Source organism: Physeter macrocephalus, chromosome 18 (assembly GCF_002837175.3).
Source record: "Physeter macrocephalus isolate SW-GA chromosome 18, ASM283717v5, whole genome shotgun sequence".
Classification (NCBI taxonomy): domain Eukaryota; kingdom Metazoa; phylum Chordata; class Mammalia; order Artiodactyla; family Physeteridae; genus Physeter; species Physeter macrocephalus.
In genome coordinates, this window is record NC_041231.1 from 70,901,793 (window position 1) to 70,922,300 (window position 20,508).

The 20,508-nt window shown below is 45.5% G+C and overlaps 1 protein-coding gene across 2 annotated transcripts in view; it reads left to right on the forward strand.

The window, feature by feature from the left end:
• Positions 1–10,712: 10,712 nt before the first annotated feature.
• BRPF3 (bromodomain and PHD finger containing 3) overlaps positions 10,713–20,508 on the forward strand; it is a 42,274-nt gene continuing 32,478 nt past the window's right edge. Inside the window, exons 1-3 of one of the 2 annotated variants that reach the window (XM_028478780.2) lie at positions 10,713–10,826; positions 13,840–15,316; positions 18,669–18,825. In XM_028478780.2, the coding sequence (XP_028334581.1) occupies positions 13,866–15,316; positions 18,669–18,825 (1,608 nt within the window). In that variant the 5' untranslated portion in view covers positions 10,713–10,826; positions 13,840–13,865. Of the gene's footprint in view, positions 10,827–13,835; positions 15,317–18,668; positions 18,826–20,508 lie in introns of those variants that run through there. The other variant, XM_007114935.4, reaches the window with a different exon arrangement.

Here is a 20,508-nt window from a genome sequence, read left to right on the forward strand (position 1 = left end):
GCTACAATTTATTACAGAGAAAGGATACAGAGCAAAATCAGTAAAATCAGCGAAGAGAAAAGGAAGGCACATGGGGTGTAGTCTGGAGGAAACTAGGACCAAGCTTCCAAGAGTCCTCTCTCACACAGGATGCACTTAATTCCCTCAACAATGAGTTGTAACAACACATGTCAAATGTTGTTTACCAGGGAAGCTCATTAGAGACTGTCCAGAGTTTTTACTGGGGGCTGGTTACAAAGGCACCCTCTGCCTGGTGGCATGTACACTCCAGAAGGAAAGCAGCTGTCTAGCGTAAACCATATTGTTTGCACAAATAGTTTAAGCACAGTGAACCACTCTTATCAGTGAGGGTGGTGAGAACCTTCCTGAAATCCAGGAAGTTCCCAGATGCCACCCATGTAAGCAGGCATTTCAAAGGACAGCAGTCAGGCCTGCTATGTTAACTCTCTTCTGTATGATGCACACTCTTTCTGCCATACTGAATTGGAAAGCTAATTTATTACAGCCACTTTTCAATCCATTCACTTACTTTTGAAATTATATCATTTAATTTTAAGTATATTTCATATCAACTTTTACGAAATTACATAGTTTTTAAAAGACAGGGCTTCCCTGGTGGTGCAGTTGTTAAGAATCCACCTGCCAATGCAGGGGACACGGGTTTGAGCCCTGGTCCGGGAAGATCCCACATGCCGCAGAGCAACTAAGCCCATGTGCCACAACTACTGAGCCTGCGCTCGAGAGCCCGTGAGTCACAACTACTGAGCCCGCGTGCCACAACTACTGAAGCCCGCACGCCTAGAGCCCGTGCTCCGCAACGAGAAGCCACCGCAATAAGAAGCCTGTGCACCGCAACGAAGAGTAGCCCCCACTTGCCACTACTAGAGAAAGCCCGCGTGCAGCGACGAAGACCCAACGCAGCCACAAATAAATAAATAAAATAAATATTTTTAAAAAGAAATAAAAAAATAAAAAGTCAAATAATTCTGAGGCTTAAAAATGAAACCAGAGATCCCTGCTTCACTCCAATTCCTGCTCTCCTAATCCATAAGCAATGCTTTCAAACTCTTTTGTAGTTTCTTCCATATTTCTTTCATTTCTAAATAACTCGCATTTACTCTTACTTCTTGATTTTTCAACTTTACACATTATCTATTACCTTTCAACTATAGACAATGAGGATTTAACTTTCTTACATCTCCTACCACTCACCTCATATTCTCAAAAAGTTTTATCATTAATTTTTAGTTAAATCTCTATTCTGTTTTTCATTATTATCATTATATAAATGTTTGCAAATGAGTCACACAGGCTTATAGAAATTATATTGTGAAATATATAGAAATTATATTTCTTTTTCACATGAGTTGTCTTTCCTGGAACTAATAATAGCCTGTTTTAAATTTTTAATTATCTATATACATATCATTAAATCCATCTCTAAACTATCAGTACTGAAAACCTCCTCTCATACGGTCAAATGTATATGGTAAATTATCCATTCCAGTTGTTTCTGGAGTCCTCCAACTCCAATGGTTGCACCCTAAGCCTGCCACACAACTCTTCCTGGGATTTCCCTTCATCATAACTGGGGATGCCTTTTGCTTCTTTCTTGTATTGGATCCCATTTCATGGATCCCGTGACTTCTATTTTTTTTGATTTTTTTTCTCCATCATTTGGTGGAAAACGTCATCCAGTTGCTTCCTGAGAAAGGATAAATGAGACCTTGCAAGTCGGAAAATGTCTTTATACTATTCCCACACTTGATACTTTGGCAAGGCATAGACTTGAATATTGAAAACAACATTCTCTCAGCATTTGATGGGATCATTCTGATTCGTAATCTTTTCTATGTGACCTGCTTTTTTCTCTCTGGAAGCTTTTAGGATCCTCCCTTTTTCTATCACCAGTGTTCTTAGTTTAGATCTTTTTGCATTCATTGTACCAGGGCACCGGGGCAGTCTTTCATTCTGGAAACTCACGACCTTCATTTCTGGGAAAATTTATCATTTCTCTTTCTAGAATTACTATAGATGGGATGTTGACTGTCCTGAATTGATCCTCAAATTCTCTTTTCTCTTCTCTGTACTTTCCTATTTTCCTTCTACTCTCTGGGAGACTTCAACTTCACCTTCCAAATCTTCCATTGTATCTTTTTAAAATCTTTCATATTTTCTTGTTTTTAATTTTCAAGAGTTTTTTTTATCTTCTGACTGCATCTTTTCATTCTCCCTCCTTCCCTCCCTCCCTTTCTAATATTATCACGTTCCCATTTCATGGATGCTACGCTTTGAGGCTGAGATTTTTGTTTGTTAAAACTTCTGTGGTTCTCTACATTAACTGTTTCCCCTGTTCCTTTGTTTTGCGCTATGATGTTCGTGAGATTTTCCTCATGTATCTGTTGGTTCTTGACTGTCTACTCAATTTTGAGTGAGGTAATAAAAAGTTGTTTAAAATTGTGTGTGTTGGGGCAAAGGGAGGGGGTATTTTGGTATCTGGTAGGCTTCAATATAAGGCAAAAGGTGGCAAACTGAATTTTTTTTTTTACTGGGGATGTTCCTCCATAAATATTTGTAAATAGGACTTTACTTTCAGAGAGGAATCCTGGAATTCTCTAATATCCTTTAATCCACTGCTTCTCAAACTTTAACATGCAAAACATGCACTGGTGGTGCACTGATTGAGAATTCGCCTGCCAGTGCAGGGGACATGGGTTTGATCCCTGGTCTGGGAAGATTTCATATGCCGCGGAGCAACTAAGCCCGTGCGCCACAACTACTGAGCCTGCACCTCTAGAGCCTGTGCTCCGCAACAAGAGAAGCCCCCACTCGCCACAACTAGAGAAGGCCGGCGTGCAGCAACGAAGACCCAATGCGGCCAAAAATAAATAAATAAATAAATAAAATAAATCTATTAAGAGAGTTAATTATTTAAAAAATTAAATAAATCACCTGGGGGAATCTTGTTAAAATGCAGATTTTGGTTTGGCAGGTCTGGAGTGGGGCCTGAGAGTCAGCATTTCTAACCCCCTCCCAGGGCATGCCAATACTACTGGTTCTTGGACAACAATCTGAATAGCAAGATTCTAATATATTTGGCTCCTGGTGTTCTAAAATGTGAGGTGGGGGAAGAGGCTGGGCCACTGAGGATTTTGATATCAAGAAAATATTTTTTTCAATTCCCCACCTGAAAGGATAAGCTGGCTAAAAATATTTTCATGGGATTTTTTTTCTCAGCCCCCTTTTGGACCACCAGATCCCATCAATTTGTACCAGCTTCTCCCTTCCTCTTTATCAGCACTGAGAAGGGAAATGAGGTGGGGATGGAGGGTCTCACCATTCAGTATGTAGTGTTTCATTCTAATGGCCATTTTCAGAATGGTACTTTGTCCCTGCCTTCATTGGTACCTGCCTGGAATCTCCAAGTCCAGATCTCTTTAGTTCAATTTCTTGAGATGGCAAATCTCCAAGGAGTAGTGGGGAGATCTGATGGCATCTAACCACCCTTTTAACAGGTTTTTCAGCCAATCCTACTTTCAGGTCTACTCTCCAAGCCACTGCCACCCCCTCACCACCACCCCCTACCCCCCAGCACACACATTTCTTCAGAAGTACCTGCAGTCTCCTACTTCTAAGCCTTTCTAGTGGTCTAATGTGAATCAGCTGATTTTTACCGGCTCTTCTTGCAGACTTTTAACTTTCTCTGATTTGTTCACCCATCTACTTCCATTCTCCAAAATTTTATTGACAGTTCTCAATTGCTGTTGTTTCTTCCCCCAATTCTCTGTTCTTGTGGATTTTATTATCTTGTGGGTTTTTTTTTAATCCTTTATTAACATATTAAGTGAAGTTTGGGGGATAAATGCATGTGCTCAATCCACACATTTTAACCATCTACTGTTAAACTTTCCCAAAAATGTCCTTCTCATCGTAGACTGTTCATTCTACCGTTTAGACTGTAGATTGAGTTTATATGTGCCATCATCTTATTGCTTATTTTTATTCTTATTGCTTATTTGTGTTCCTTTTTGTCTTCTTTTTGATTGGTTGAATATTTATTATTTCTTTTTTCCTCTCTACTAGTTTGTGAGTTATATACTCTTTTTTTCATTCTTTTAATGATTAGTCTAAAAATCACAACAGGTATTCTTTTTTTAATCAACTTAATTGTGGTACAATTTATGTAAAATACATGACGGCTATCCCAGTATTTCGATAACTTCTGACAAATGTTTCTCTACCACCACAATCAACTTATAGAATGTTTCCATCACTCCCAAAAGTTCCCACATGCCCCTTTATAGTCAGTACTCTCCTCTACCACCAGGCAGCCACCAATCTGCTTTCTGTTACTATAGATTAGTTTGCATTTTCAAGAATTTCAAATAAATGGAATCATACATTACAACAGGTATTCTTGACTAATCAAAGGCAAATATTAATTCTTGAGCTTTACCCTTTTCCCAGACAATGCAAGGACCTTAAAACACTTTAATCCTGGAATTGTCTAATATCCTCTAATCCACTGCTTCTCAACCTTAATATGCACATTGTATTAATCAGGGTTCTACAGAGAAATAGAATAAATAGATATTATAGGAATTGGTTCAAGCAATTATGGAGGCCAAGAAGTCCCATGATCTGTCATCTGCAAGCTGGAGAACCAGGATGGCTGCTGGTATAACTTAGCCAAGTCCAAAGGCGTGGGAGCCAGGACCACCTATGTCCAAGGGCAGGAGAAGATAATGTCCCAGCTCAACCAGAGAGCAAATTCAACCTTCCTCTACCTTTTTGTCCTAGTCAGGCCCTCAACAGATTGGACGATGCCCATCCGCACTATTAGGGGTGATCTTCTTTACTCAGTCTACCGATTAAAATGCTAATCTCTTCCAGAAACAGCTTCACAGACACTCAGTAATAATGTTTTACCAGCTATCCCTTAGCCCAGTCAACTTCATACATAAAATTAACCATCACACATATGAATCACCTAGGGGGATTTTGTTAAAATGCAGGCTCTGGTTTGGTAGGTGCTCTTATTATTATTTTTTTTTAGGTGCTATTATTTTTGTTCATTTTCTCTCTTTAGTAAAATTATACCAAGTAGGTGGCTACTTGCAGGGTCAGTTCTTTTGTTAAAATATGGAAATAACATATTTTATGGTGTCCTGACTTCAAGCATGATTAAAAGTTTAGGACTTAACAGAAATGCTAATTAAAGGTTGAAATGAAAGGACATTAAATCAGGTTGAACAATTTACACTTGCCACATGCTATTTACTTTTAGGTTTGTGGTTTAACGTTTCACTAAGAATATGGTAAAATGTTCTAGCCAGAATTCAAGTCCAAAGAGGATAATGTAAGCCATACTAGGTGGATAATTTAAACCATACTGTACCATACTCTCTTGCCTGACTGGATCTTCAAGCATGAATTATTCAAGCCATTTCCTTGTTCTAAAAATCATGAGGAACTACCGCCCCTTCACATCCAGTTCCCTATAAAACAGACTCCATGCTTGGACTTTATCTTTCCAGTCTTTTCACGTACATCTCCCATTTTTGGTCAAACGGGATAACCCACTGTCCCCTGAATCAATATTATGGTGTCCCACCTTTCTCTGCTCATGGTGCTCAGCCTGGACCACATTCCACCATCCTCCTAGTTAACACTCAACCCAAGCTTTAAGGTGGAGCTCAACTGGCACCTTCTTCTTGGAGCCTTCCTCTCTTCTCTCCCATCTCTAACTCTCATGCCACTCTGCTTCCATCTCTCTTGAGACGCTTATATGCCATTGCATGTTCTGGTTACTAATATACTTGCTTTATTCCTGTGATTAGATTTTAAGTGACTTCAAGTGTGACAGCATAGCCTTTTCACCTTTGTGGTCTTCACAGGCATAAAATACAACTTTACCTGCAGCTCACAGATAATTATTGAATGAATACGTATTTTAGTGTGACTAAAAGGGGCTCCAGAGAACTTGGGCTGACTTATCATTTCCTCAATCCTCAGGCCCTCAGACCCAAAAGGAGCTCCAGAGTAACCCTTTGCCACCTCTTAATTTGCAATGACCATACTAGCATCATCAAAACCTCCTAAATCTGGTTAGATTCATCTTTGATTTTCTCCTTTGTTCCTATGTCCAATCATTCATAAAACTGTTGATTTGTCTTCTGATTTGACCCTTCCTTTCCTTTTTCTCTACAGTCTCTTCCACCATTCTGGTTAATGCCCTTTTATTTTCACAACAAATACTACAAATTCTTCCTGGTTTACCTAATACTGTTCCTGCTCTAGTTTATCCTATGCGTAATGGGGACCATAATAATAATTTCACAGAGCTACAAATTGATAAATGAGATATAGCATGCATATTGGACCTACTTTGTACAAGTGCCCACTATATCTTTGGAGAATCATCTCCTGCCAGTGTCCTCTCTTTCTGGTAGTGAACAATGACCACACCTCATTAGAGTATCATGTCTCTCTGGCCGCAGCTATTAGTTCAGGTTGGCTGACAGACTGCAAGAAACTATGTCCTGATGACATAATCTGAATCTCTTGACCTTACCTAAAACCAGATGCACCCCTGGACCTTCTGGTTATGAGAATCAATAGATTTCCTTTATTAATTAAACTAGTTTGTTTTCTAAGTGCAACAAAGATTTTTATAAATACAGTATGTAAAGCACTGAGCACAGTACCTTGCACATAACTGTTAGGTATTATTTTTATTATCCCTATACCCTTGCCATATCCAATTCAACTTTTTCTTTCTTAACAACTTCCCATACAGACCAGCTAGGGTCATTTCCTTATTATTCCCTGCATGTTATCCCTTTGCCTGGGCTGCCCTGTCACCAACCTAATAATGTCATTCCACACTCTTTTCGCCAATTCACATCCATCACTATTTAGAACCAGGCTAAAAGAAGTCTCCTATCCTCCATTTGAATAGCGGTGGCTCTACACTGTTCACTGCCTTATCTGATTTCTCCTACATATGTTTTCTGGTTATTTCTAGCTTGCTTCTTGATTGTACACTACTCAAGGCAAAGAAAAATATATTCTACATTTACATATGATCACTGTGCCCTACGTTGAGATTTTGTCATTATTTTCCAAAGCAACTTGAACAGCGTTGGACACACAGATGTTCGATAAATGTCTGTTACAGGAATAAATGCAATTAAATTTAGAGGGTGTGGTATTCAATTTAAAGCCTGTTGTTAGCATAAATTTTTTCCTTTTTCTAAGCAAACTATATTCTTACAGCATTTTCATTACAGCATAAAAATATCACAATGATTTCAAACTCCCATATTCTTCCTACGTATGGTTTAGAATTCTTTTAGCCAAAGTCTAAGGAAGGAATATTCTATTAAAAATAATTCAACAATTACTCAGTCTATTTTCTTTTTATTACACATATTTTTATTAATCCAGTGGGTATTGCATCTGACCCTTCAGAGGTTTCTTGCCTTGGTAAACTAATGATAATAGTAAATTGTTGAAAAAGATATCCTGAGATGCTGGAAAAAAAATTGAGGGGGAAACTTTTTGTACTCATGTTTCCTTTTCTGGGTTTAAGTGGTAAAATAGTCTCCTACTCCAAATTAATTTAGTGCCTACTTAGAAATGGAGGATTTTTAAAACTACTATTGGGAATTAAAGGTCTGTGCCTCTGTCTGTTGAAATGAATTGCTGTATGGTTTAATGGAAAGGCCAAGGGCTGGTGAATTTAAACTATTTAAAATAGCTAAAGATTAAAGTGAATTAACTTTAGTGCCTCTGGGATTTTTGATACATGTTCCAAATTTGTTTTTTGAAAAACAAATTTATTTATTTATTTTTGGCTGTGTTGGGTCTTCGCTGCTGCGCACGGGCCTTCTCTAGTTGCGGCGAGCTGGGGCTACTCTGTTGCGGGGCACGAGCTCCTCATTGAGGTGGCTTCTCTTGTGGCAGAGCATGGGCTCTAGGCGCACAGGCTTCAGTAGTTGTGGCACGCGGGCTCAGTAGTTGTGGCTCGTGGGCTCTGGAGCGCATGCTCAGTAGTTGTGGTGCATGAGTTTAGCTGCTCCGCGGAATGTTGGATCTTCCCGGACCAGGGCTTGAACCTATGTCCCCTGCATTGGTAGGTAGATTCTTAACTGCACCACCAGGGAAGCCCTCAAATTTGTTTTTAATGACATAATTGTCCCACGTTACATTTAAGATTACATCATAGTGAACTGGCTATGTGTGCAGTTATACTAACAGAAACCAATTCCAAATGTCAAAAATAGAAGCAAGGACAACTGTAACGTTACCATTAAGAAAGTGGAAGTTGAAAATGGAAGAAAAACATTTAGGCTGAATAAGGTCTTCTATGAAAGCTTTAAATAGAAAAACCTGGAAATCATATGTATCAGGTTAACAATGCATTTTCAACAGCATTTAAATAATTATTTTACTTACTGTTACAAATGGAAACCAATACCTTTCCTCAAAGTATTTATTCATTAACTTTAGTGGAAAAAGCTCCCAATCACACAAATGGGAATTGTACTAAATAAATTTTGAGAACGTCCATCAAGAAATAAAAGTTACTAGTTATATGCAGAAATGGTTATATTTCACATTTTAAAAGAACAAGAAATGAAATTCGGTGTTCTTGTTTCTATTAGTCTTCTTTTTTTTTTTTCTCTAACTAAAAGTAATTGTAATATTCTCTTGCCTCTGGGGCTTTCCCTTCCACAATTAATCATCTTTTCTTCTACACCTTCCCTCCAAATGATTATTCTCCCTAGCCTTTTGACGTTAATTCATACTATTTCACCTTCACAGCTTTCAAAACAATGCCCTGTCTTTGCTTAGCTTCACAAGCCAGTCCTTTTTTCTTTAAAAAAAAATTGGTTAATGTAAATTAGATAGCTAGTAGGAAGCTGCCGCATAGCACAGGGAGATCACCTCTGTGCTTTGTGACCATGAGAGGGGTGGGATAGGGAGGGTGGGAGGGAGGGAGACACAAGAGGGAAGAGATATGGGAACATATGTATATGTATAACTGATTCACTTTGTTGTAAAGGAGAAACTAACACACTATTGTAAAACAGTTATACTCCAATAAAGATGTTAAAAAAAAAAATTGGTTAATGAAGTATTTTTGCTATCATTTTGCCAGAAGGTGCTACCACGTAATCAGGAAAACATCTTTGTTATACAAATTAGCTTCCTTACTTTTATCAAACTTTCAAATCCAAAACACAATACGTTTAAATTCCTTAGGATAATGAACATCTATACTTCAAAAGTAGCAGTTCGTTAAGTTTAAGCATTTGGAAGACTTGGATCCTAAGCCTTTATCCTTCATCCTCTGACTCTACAATCTGTGTCACTGATGATCAGAACCAAGCAAGAAATTGTGAGTCTTACCAAGCTACACCACCAGCGCCGGCAGAGGAAACGCTTTCAAAACATGTCATTCATGTTCACATTTAAAGGCAGTCTATCCATACATCCTTCATAAACATCGTTAAATACTGGTGCTTAAGACTTCAGTCATATGAGGTAAGCTTTCCAATTTATAGGCAAAAGAGGGGTGGCAAAGGAGCCCTTTTCTCTTCTTAAATTTATTTACCAAAGCAAAAGCCAGGCTGATTGTATCTGAAAGTCTGAAGTTGCCATTTGTCAAACATCTATTATAAAGCGGCTTTTGCATTAAATTAACCGACTCCTAGCCAAATCAGGTTTAAGGAGACAGTGTTTCTCAGTCTATGGTGACAAGCGAGTTACCAGACGTCCGTAAGTACACCGTCAAACTTTTATGTTTACTCTTTTATGTTTACTCTTTTTAAACACAGAAGGGAGAGGATGGCACACAACGAAAAGTCAAGTCTGTTTCTTCAGAAAGACGTCTCGTGGGGAATAAGAGGCTCACCTGTACACAACAGAGGCAGATCTTCCCCGGCTGTCCTCACTGGGGAAGGGTATGGACATCGATAGACCTTTGTCCTCCGGACTGGAGCACGGGGGTAAGGGGGCGACTTTCTGGGAGTAGTGCAGGAACCTGCACCCCAAGAAACTACAGACCGGTTTTGTCGTCAATGACTGCTCTTGACTTAGCCTTTGGAGGGACCCTCTAGCTCAGGGAGGGGGGCTATTGCTCCAAACCTTAGCCACCTCCCCCGCAGGGCTGGAGGAGGGGATGACTAACCACTCTAAGGAGTTAGGGACCCCGTCTTTCCCAGCTGGACCCGAACGCCCCCCAGCTCTCCAGTCGTACTCTCCCCGTGGCGAGCCAGGTCGGCGTGAGCCGGGGCCGCGGCCGGCGCAGATCCCGCCTTTGCTCCGCGCCCCTGCCGCATCCGCACCGCCACCGTGAGGCCGAGCAGGGGACGGTGCCCTGTGGCGGCAGCGGCTCCGCGCTCCTCTCCGCGCCGCCCCGGCCGCCGCCGCGCCGGGCACGGGCGGGGGGATTTTTTTTCTTGTTCCCCCTCTCTTTCGCGCCCTCGCTCCTGTTCAGCGGGAGAGCCCGCGGAGCCACAGAGGGAGCGAGGGAAGGGGTGGAGGTGGCGGGGGGAGGGGGGGGAGGCCGGAGGGGCGGATCCTGCCTGGGGGCTGATCCCTCCCTCCCCTCGGCCGGGCTCCGTGGCGGCAGCGGCGGCGGCGGCGGGTCCCTTCCCCCCCCTCCCCCGGGCGGGCCGGGAGGGGGCACGGCGGTGGCCACGGAGGCCAGCGCGGGAGGAGGCCGCGCTCCGCTCCCCGGGCCGCGCCGACCTGCTAGGCGGCCGGCCCGCCCGCGCCCAGGAGCCCCGAACGGTGGGGCCGGGCCGGCTGCTGAGGTAATGGGGGCGGCAGCGGGGCCGGACGGAGCGGGGGCGAGGGCAGCGGGGCCTACGGGGACCAGGGACTGCGCGGGATGGGGGAGGGAAGCAAGGGGCTTCCCGAGCGGGGCGGGGGCGGCGCGAAAGCTCTTTCCTGGAGCCAGGGTGGCAGCGGAGAAGGAGAAGGCGGGTGAGGGGGGGAGCTGAAAAGCGAGGACCCCCTCCCGCAGCCGCCATCTTGTTTCCCCCCTGGCTCTGGAAGCCGAGCCGCCGAGCCCCGCCCCCGCCACGCTCTCCAATTGGTCATGCCAGAAGAGAGTTCCACCCCCTGAGCGTCCCTTGGCCCCCCGGTTCCTCCAGACGGGCAGGTGAGGCGGCCAATGGGCGCTTGCCTCCGCCCCGCTTGTTCGCAGGCGCTAGCTTTCTCTCCCTGAGGGTCGGACTCCGGGTCTGTCTCAGGCGCGCTCGCTCCCTCTCCTCTGGTGAGGAGATGTTATTTCCCTCCTTTCCTCTCCGAAGGGTCAGGATTCTTCTGGAAGAGGTGCCCCTTTAAAGGGGCGGGAGCCTTGGCTGCGGTCCTTCCTTGTCTCATGAGTATCTCGTGTGGGGTGCAGGGGGAACAGTCTAATTGCAGAAACTCCTCATTCTTCGCGGACCTGGGTGGGGTGGGCGAGTGGGGGCTCAGGGGATGCCGGGTAGACCTCTGGGGGTATTGGAGGTATTTGGAACTGTGTATGTGGGAAGGGCTGTGTGGGATGAGAAACTCCCGCCAAAAAACTAGACTGTAAGCTCCTTGAGGGCGAAATTCATTTCGTTTTCCTCAGCAGCAGCCCTTCCCCCTCTGGAGTTGGGCCCCCAGTGTCTAGAGGCTTGGGTAGGACAGCAGAGGCCTCTGTAGATATTTGCTGCTTGGTTGAGAGATACTCGAGTTGCCTAGGAGGTAGCGGGTAGGGAGGAGGAATATATCGTGTCTTTGACAAAGGAGGAGCTACATCCCCTCTCTGAACCATTTCAAATTACTATTGAGGTAGATTTTCACACCTCTGCAAGGGTCTGCATGCCCTTGACAGGGTGGGGATAATAAAGCAGGTCTGTTGGCCCGGGCTGCCCCCAGGGAGTTGGCATTTGTCAGGCATGTAGTGGCCAAGGGTCTCTGGAACCTGGACAGAATTTCTGCGAATGATTCTCTTTCCTATGGTTCCAAATAGGGTTTGTGCCTGCCTGGCACTGTGCCTCAGCCAAGTTGTTTTTTGTTTGTTTCTTTCAGTCAGACTTTGGGATTGGAAGGCTTTTAAAATAAGGATGTTAAGAATACCTTATTAACAAATAGCAGCCCTTAAGAAATAAATTTTATTAATTTCATTTTACTGATGGAGTGTGCGGACACAGAACGTTTCAGTGACTTTCTCCGGGTCACACAGGGCCAAGATTAGAACCTGGTTTGCCTCAGAGCCTCTTTTTGTACCAGACCATCGCATCTCTGTGGTGTTCTTATGTCCTAGTGAGATGGCTTGAGCAGATGAGAAGATCTGGGTTTGAATTATAGCTCTGTCACTTACCAGCTTTAGGAGGAGTGACACCTTTCTGAGCTTCTGTGTCTTCATCTGTAAAATGGAGATGAGGATATCTATTCTCCCTTCCAAGGTAGTTGTGAAAAATATTAAAAGTAAAAGGGCTTTGTAGTTTGTGAAAGTGTGCTACATTATCATCACCATCTCCACTTTATGAAGACGGTAGATCCTGCAAGCAAGGTGACAAATTCTGTTTTTCTCCTTGAAATCATCTCCCTGTTCATGCCCTTCCAAGTCTCTGCCCACACCTCAGGGCACCATATCCCCAAAGGTCTTTCTTAGTTATTGATGGCCTCAGTAACTGTGACCACAGCTCCTTGTGAGCTTGTCATAATTCCCTCCATCCCAGAGAACAATGGGAAAAATTTAGAGCTTTCTCTTTGTTGCACAAGGGTGGACTGGATGTATTTTGGGAGAGAGGGGCTTTTGAAGTAACAGAGGCGTTGAGAGTTTACCCCAGATATTGCCCCAGTTACCTTGGCCTTAGGTCCAGTGAGGGTCCCACATAAGCCACTTGGGGCCACTCCCAGAGCTTCCAGGGTTTCTGCTTAGAGATGTACTAGCCAGTGCATCCTGAATGCTGCCTTTTGCAGAGAGTACCCTGCACATTGTAGTTTGAAGTCCTTAGACCACATGCGTTAGACATTTCAGGTGCCTTACCCCTTCACCGCTGGGCATGGTCGGGGATAGGGTTTCTGATCATGGATCATGGTAAGATGGGTTGGGAGAGGGCTCTAGACCTATGGATTTTTGATCCCCCATGGGGCCACAGGTCATGTGTAGAGCTTGTAAGTGGATGCTGTTCTTGTTTACTCCTTTCCTAAGCCTTAACCACCACCCCCTTTTCCATAGTTAGCTGTCCCACAGCCTTATGTACCTCATTAGGACATTAGCTCTCTCCCCATGTTGCATTGATCTGTAGTGATCTGTTGTGTTTACTTTTCTGTCCCTTCAGTCAGACAGCGCTCTTTGAGGGCAGGGATCATGAGTGTTTGATTTCTCATTTCATTCAGCTAACACTTAGAGAGTGCTTACTTAGGAGTCAGGCACCATTCCAGGTGCTGGAGATACAGCAGTGAACAAGACAGGCAAAAATCCCTCCCCTCATGGACCTTACATTCTAGTGGAAGGAAACAAATATACATGATAAATATATAAATTACATAGCACAGTAAAAACTGGTGAGTTACAGTGAAATATAAAGCAGGATGAAAGATTGCTGGTGGGGGAAAGGGATTTGCAATTTTGGATAGAATGGTCATAGGTCTCACTGAGAAACACTGTTTATGGAAAGACTTGGAGGAGGTGAAAGAGCAAGCCATGTGGACACCTGAGGGGCAAGATGTTCAGACAGAGGGAATAGCCAGTTTGCTCAGTGGCCACTTGATCAGATGGAAGGGTGAATGAATGCATGCACGCCTGAATGTCTGGCTCACAGTCTCCTGGCCTCCTCTCCTTAGGCCTGTCTCGTTGGTTCCCGGGTGCCATGAGGAAGCCTCGCCGGAAGTCACGGCAGAATGCCGAGGGCCGGCGCTCTCCATCCCCCTACAGTCTGAAGTGCTCACCCACTCGGGAGACCCTGACATATGCCCAGGCCCAACGGATCGTCGAGGTGGACATTGATGGACGTCTGCATCGTATTAGCATCTATGACCCGCTCAAGATCATCACAGAGGATGAGATGACCGCCCAGGATATCACCGAATGCAATAGTAACAAGGAAAACAGTGAGCAGCCTCAGTTCCCTGTCAAGTCCAAAAAACCCTCATCCAAGGGCAAGAAGAAGGAGTCCTGCTCCAAGCATGCATCCGGCACTTCCTTCCACCTCCCGCAACCCAGCTTCCGCATGGTGGACTCAGGCAGTCAACCAGAAGCACCCCCACTGCCTGCTGCCTACTACCGCTACATTGAGAAGCCGCCTGAAGACCTGGATGCAGAAGTAGAGTACGACATGGATGAGGAGGACCTTGCCTGGCTGGACATGGTAAACGAGAAGCGGCGAGTAGATGGGCACAGTTTGGTGTCGGCAGATACCTTTGAGCTGCTGGTGGACCGGCTTGAGAAGGAGTCATACTTGGAGAGTCGAAGCAGTGGGGCCCAACAGTCACTCATTGACGAAGATGCTTTCTGCTGCGTATGCCTGGATGACGAATGCCACAACAGCAACGTCATTCTCTTCTGTGACATCTGCAACCTGGCTGTACACCAGGAGTGTTATGGCGTCCCTTACATCCCCGAGGGCCAGTGGCTATGCCGCTGCTGCCTGCAGTCTCCCTCCCGGCCTGTGGATTGCGTCCTCTGCCCCAACAAGGGTGGCGCCTTCAAACAGACCAGCGATGGGCACTGGGCCCACGTGGTGTGTGCCATCTGGATCCCTGAGGTCTGCTTTGCTAACACCGTGTTCCTGGAGCCTATTGAGGGCATCGACAATATCCCACCTGCCCGCTGGAAACTAACCTGCTATATCTGCAAGCAGAAGGGGCTGGGTGCAGCCATCCAGTGCCATAAGGTGAACTGCTACACGGCCTTCCATGTGACGTGTGCACAGCGGGCTGGGCTCTTCATGAAGATTGAGCCTATGCGTGAGACCAGCCTCAATGGCACCATCTTCACAGTGCGCAAGACCGCCTACTGTGAGGCCCACTCACCGCCAGGTGCTGCCACTGCTAGGAGGAAGGGCGACTCCCCAGGAAGTCTCAGTGAGGCTGGGGACGAAGAAGGGCTGAAGGAGGGCTGTGGGGAGGAAGAAGAGAAGGAAGAGGTAGAAGAGGAGGAGGAAGATGAAGGCCAAGGTGGGGTAGGCGGCCCCCTCAAGGGAGTGTCCAAGAAGAACAAGATGACTTTGAAGCAAAGGATCAAGAAGGAGCCAGAGGAAGTGGGCCGAGACACACCCTCCACTGTCCCCATGGTCACTGTCCCACAGATACCCTCTTACAGGTGAGCCTGCCCAGGAGGGCTCCCTAGGGACTCATGATTTCTTCTCGGGCTGGTGTTGGCCCTGAGTCAGGCTTCTTTCCCCAAGGTTGGTGAATACCTGTTCTCTTCTGTGCTCTCAAATTTAGACTTCTCCTTTAGACCCTGGGCTCGCCTGGCCTGGTTTGTGGTTTTGATTGTGCCCTTCAAAGCAATGTATTTCCTTTGATTCAAGGTGAGACAGACACTTAAGTTGCTTAGAAACCCAGGTGACAGGATGTCTAAGGTAATATTTTTCAACAGGGCACAAGTGGCATTTTGGACAGGAGGTAATTCATTATTAGGGCTGTCCCGTACATTTCTCGATGTTTAGCATCCCTGGTCTTTGTAAGTACCATTTGCATCCCCTCCGTCATTGCCTGGTCTTTGTGACAACCTCAGATGCTCCCTACATATGTTTCTAGTAAGCTTATGGGGATAGAACTACTTCCAATTGAGAACCACTGTTTCAAGGGGTCAGTATAGGTACCTGCTGTCCAGAAAGCTCTGTCCTGGGAATGATGGGGACTTTGTGTAAGGGGGTGGTTGTGTGGGGAAGATATGCTATTTCTCCTCCTGAGAAGCTTTTAGATTTAGAGGAGAGAAGATCACTCAGCTCTGCTGTGTAACTAAGCCACCTTGGCCCCCACCAAGTCTGTAGAGAAACCATTGTGCCTGTTTTAAACCATCAGAGAGGTAGCTGGCGCTGTTGGAGGGATGGGAGCTTGGCAGACAAGCAAGAGACAGGGAAGATTTTCCAGCGGAGGCCCATCTCATTGGTGATGTTCACTAAAAAGACTACAGTGTTAGAGCAGGAAGGAATCTTGGAGATTATTCATCTAACGTAGTCCTTGCACCTTCTCCCACACCCCCAGATGAAGAAACTGCGGCCTCGGGAGGTAAAGTTGTTCACTCCATTATTCATTCAATGAGATGTTTATTGAGCACTTACTATATGCCAAGTCCTGTTCTAAGGGCTGGAAGGAACCAGGGGTAAAGCGACAGACCCTGGACAAGCTGGGGCTTGTGATGCCTCTAGGTTCTGTTCCTGCTGTCTGTCTCTCTTGGTATAAGGGATAGGGAGAAAGGAGTACTGGAGGGCAGTGGGGAGTGAGTTGTATGAGGGAAATAGGCAACCAGACTTGTTGGTCTGGAAGGAAGACACAAGAGCTGACAAGATCCAGAGGGAGAGGCTCTTGTGAGCCATGGCTGGAGTTAGATTCAGTCAACTGGAAATGGGCCTTCTAGTCACAGAGCTGTTCTAGGCTCCCCTCCTCCCTTAGGTGAGTGGGTCCATGCTTAGTCTCCATCTGTAGGGTGGTTATGCCCTGGGGCTAGACTTTTTGGTTGTCAGGTCTGCTCTTGTAGGTGGTCTCTTGCAGGGGCCAGCACAGCATGCTGGCTAAGAACCAGACAGACCTGTGTTTGAATCTTGCTTCTGTCACTAACTACCTGTGTGATCTTTGGCAAGTCACTTAACTTCTTTCAGCCTTACTTTATTTATTTGTAAGTGAACCTACCTCATAGGGTTGTTGGGAGAAATAGATGAGATAATACAAGTAAAGCACAGTGCCTGGCAAATAGTAAGCGCTCAATAAATGGTGGCTGCTGCTGCTACTGCTATTTTATTATTCTTTTCCCCACCTGCACAAATGCCGTTGGGACCCTCCATGGCCAAGAGGTTGTAGAGGGAGGGGGCTGCCTGCATCTGGGCAGGTGTGCTTGGCATGGGTGTTGGTGGGGGATCTGTCCTTTGGGGAAAGGCCTAGGCCTTGATTTTGTAAGCTTGGCTTTGGGGCAGGAATGTCTGACCATGGAAAGGCGCAAGGCCTGGGGGAGCAATGTCTAGCCCAACATGAACATCCTTCTTAGATTCCACCTTCTTGTTTAGCCACAATTGTCTTCCTTTCAGTGGAGTAAGAGGAAGAGAAGAAGCAGAGGAAATGCCACAGGAGCACTGAGGCCTTGCTTAACCAATGTCGGAACACAGATGGTGTAGCAGAGAGATCATGAGTTCAAATCCTGCCCAGCTTCACCATCTTATTAGCTGCATTAGTGACTTTGACAATGTATTCAGCCTCAGTTCCTAAGCTGCCTTTCCATCTTTTGTAACATGGGAATAATGTGACCCACGTTGAAGTTTGGGCATTATGGTAGAGACTGTGGGAGCCCATTAATTCCCTTCCCACTCCTCCCCCGCCACGTGTTATTGGCTTGAACGCTGACCTCCAGAGTTCTCTTTTGGCGCAGTTTAGCAAGCTAAATTAAAAATTTTTTTTTAAATTTTCATACAATTTTTAAAGCTTACTTTCTATTTGCAGTTATTACAAAATACTGGCTATATTCCCTGTGTTGTACAATACATCCTTGAGCCTATCTTACACCCAATAGTTTGTACCTCCCACTCCCCCAGCCCTGTATTGCCCCCCACCCCCCTGCCACACACTGGTAACCACTCGTTTGTTCTCTATATCTGAGTCTGCTTCTTTTATGTTATATTCACTAGCTTGTTGTATTTTTTATTTATTTATTTTTTTTGGCCACGCCACACGGCTTGTGGGATCTTAGTTCCCTGACCAGGGGTTGAACCTGGGCCCTCGCAGTGAAAGCACCGAGTCCTAACCACTGGACCGCCAGGGAATTCCCCTGTTGTCTTTTTTAGATTCCACATATAAGCGTTACCATACAGTACTTATCTTTCTTTGTCTAGCCAGCTAAATTTTCAGATTCTCCATCCTCTTACATCTTTAGATCCTTTTTTTTTTCCATTTGGTTCAAAATTAGACATTTTTAGGCTACTGAGATTTTTAATGAAAAACCAGAGGTCAGACCAACTCCAAAGGGTTGTATTTGGGTTCAGAAGGCAGTAGCCTGCTGTATTCCTACTAATTTTTCTTCCAGCTTGACTGTGGACTACTCCCTGGTCTGGTGGGACCCTTAACTACAGGGGGCAGGAAATAGTGACCGCTTTGCCCACAGCTTATGCAAGTTCCTGTTCTCTTTTGCTGCCTTTATCAAGAGAAGAGTGGGGGTGTTGGGGCGCAGACCTGTGTCTCGGGAGTCCAGGACTATAGTGTCAGGGTTCCTGGGGAAGGGTTCTTTTGGAGGATCAGGACTGCAAGGCAGGAGGTGGAAAATCAAGTGAAATATCCCATGCTGAATCTGAGCTGCTTAACTTTGCTGTCCTTTTCAAGGCTTTCTCTGAGGTGAGGCATTTGGCTACTTTATTCTGTCCTCCTCTATAAGGTTCAGAAATGAACCAGGGGGTCTGAATAGGAGGCTGTAATCTGGGCTGCCCACTGACCCTGTCTTTCACTTCCCTCTGCCTCTACTCAAGGTTGAACAAGATCTGTAGTGGTCTCTCCTTTCAGAGGAAAAACCAGTTCATGCAGCGGCTTCACAACTACTGGCTGTTGAAGCGGCAGGCACGGAACGGTGTCCCCCTCATCCGGCGCCTGCACTCCCACCTGCAGTCCCAAAGGAATGCTGAGCAGGTAGGTGAAGTAGTTATTTGAGGGCAGTGGAGGGAGGTGGAGAGTGACGAAGGAGAGATGGTTGGGGCAACCCTCCCTGAGCCCTCTGCGAGGCCTTTGCCTGTAGCCATCACCTCTCTAGGTGGTCCATCCCAGGAGTGACCTCCAGGACTGTAGAGCTCTTCAGACCAGACAGCAGCCCTTCTAGATGAGAGAGGCTTGTCTTGGAGCAAATTCTGTGGGAGAGTGGAAAGCAAGCCCAGCTTTCCCTCTACGTGGGGAAAACCCTTTAGATATGGCAGAAAGGAAGAAGTGGGCTGAGTGAGAGTCAGGTGACCATGTTGTATAAGTTAGGAAAAGGCATACTTTCCTTAAGACACTATACTGCCATCTGCCTAAAAACGTTGCATAAAAAATACACTAACCATCTAGGTTGTAGTGCACAGCCTGCCCAGTTGGGGTGATCTTTTAGACATTAGCAACTAGAGTTGCTGCATGTTTAGTGTTTTCTGAGATGGTGGAGGCCTCCTGAGAGACTTTTAAAAAACATATTTAGTTCTCTCTACCTCTTCACTTGTTCCATTACTTCTGCCTTTAAATATTCCCACACCATTACTCCAGAGACGAGGCAAGCCTTCCCATGATTCTGGTGCCCTCTGTTCTGTCTGATTTTACTTTTGCCTTTTATAACTGAAGTCCTGAAGGGGAAGTGTATATCCAGTCTCTCCTTGAAATGGTCTGCTTGCTCCCCTGTAGCTTCTTCTAGAACATCATTGACCCCTTCCAGCCCAGCAAGTCTTTCCTCAGATTCTCACCTTATAGACTGTTGGACTACATTTGACACCACGATCACTTTGTCTTACAGCTTCTCTGTGACACCATTTCCCACCCCCTCTACCCCACTGACTGTACCCTGTGCTGATCCTAATTCTTACCCCTTAATGGTAACACTCCCAGGGGCTCTGTTGCCTCCCTGTTGGCTTGGAGAGCTTGTCCACTCTCGTAGTTGTCAATAACTGTGTAGCAGTAGCTCCAGGTTTCTTGTCTTGTCCCCTCCCTTTTTGCTGCCCTCAGTCCCTCTGGGGCAGAGGAACTATAGATGTCCGTGTAGGTGTTGTTTCCTGAACTCAGAGATTGGAAACTGAATTCATTATCTTCCTTCATCTCCATAAATGTATTTCCCCATTACTATCATGGAACCTTCTTCCTCCTGACCCCAGATGTTGCCCACCTTGGAGTTACTTTTGTCTCTTTCCTCCATAAGGAGCTGCAGTTAATCATCCCCTGATCTGTTTGGGGGGATTTATCAGTATATGGCCCTTTATCTGTATTCCACAGCTACCCTGCTCACCCATGCCCCCTTAATTTCAGCAGTAGCTTTCTAGGTAGTCTCCAACCTCTAATTCTTTCTTTGCTTAACAGCTGGTACTGTCTTACACACTTAACCATTTTCCATCCTGTCATTTCTTTTTTTTTTTATTTTTTTTTTATTTTTTATTTTTATTTTTTTTTGTGGTATGCGGGCCTCCCTCCGCTGTGGCCCCCCCCGCTGCGGAGCACAGGCTCCGGACGCGCAGGCCCAGCGGGCATGGCTCACGGGCCCAGCCGCTCCGCGGCACGTGGGATCCTCCCGGACCGGGGCGCGAACCCGGTTCCCCTGCATCGGCAGGCGGACGCGCAACCACTGCGCCACCAGGGAAGCCC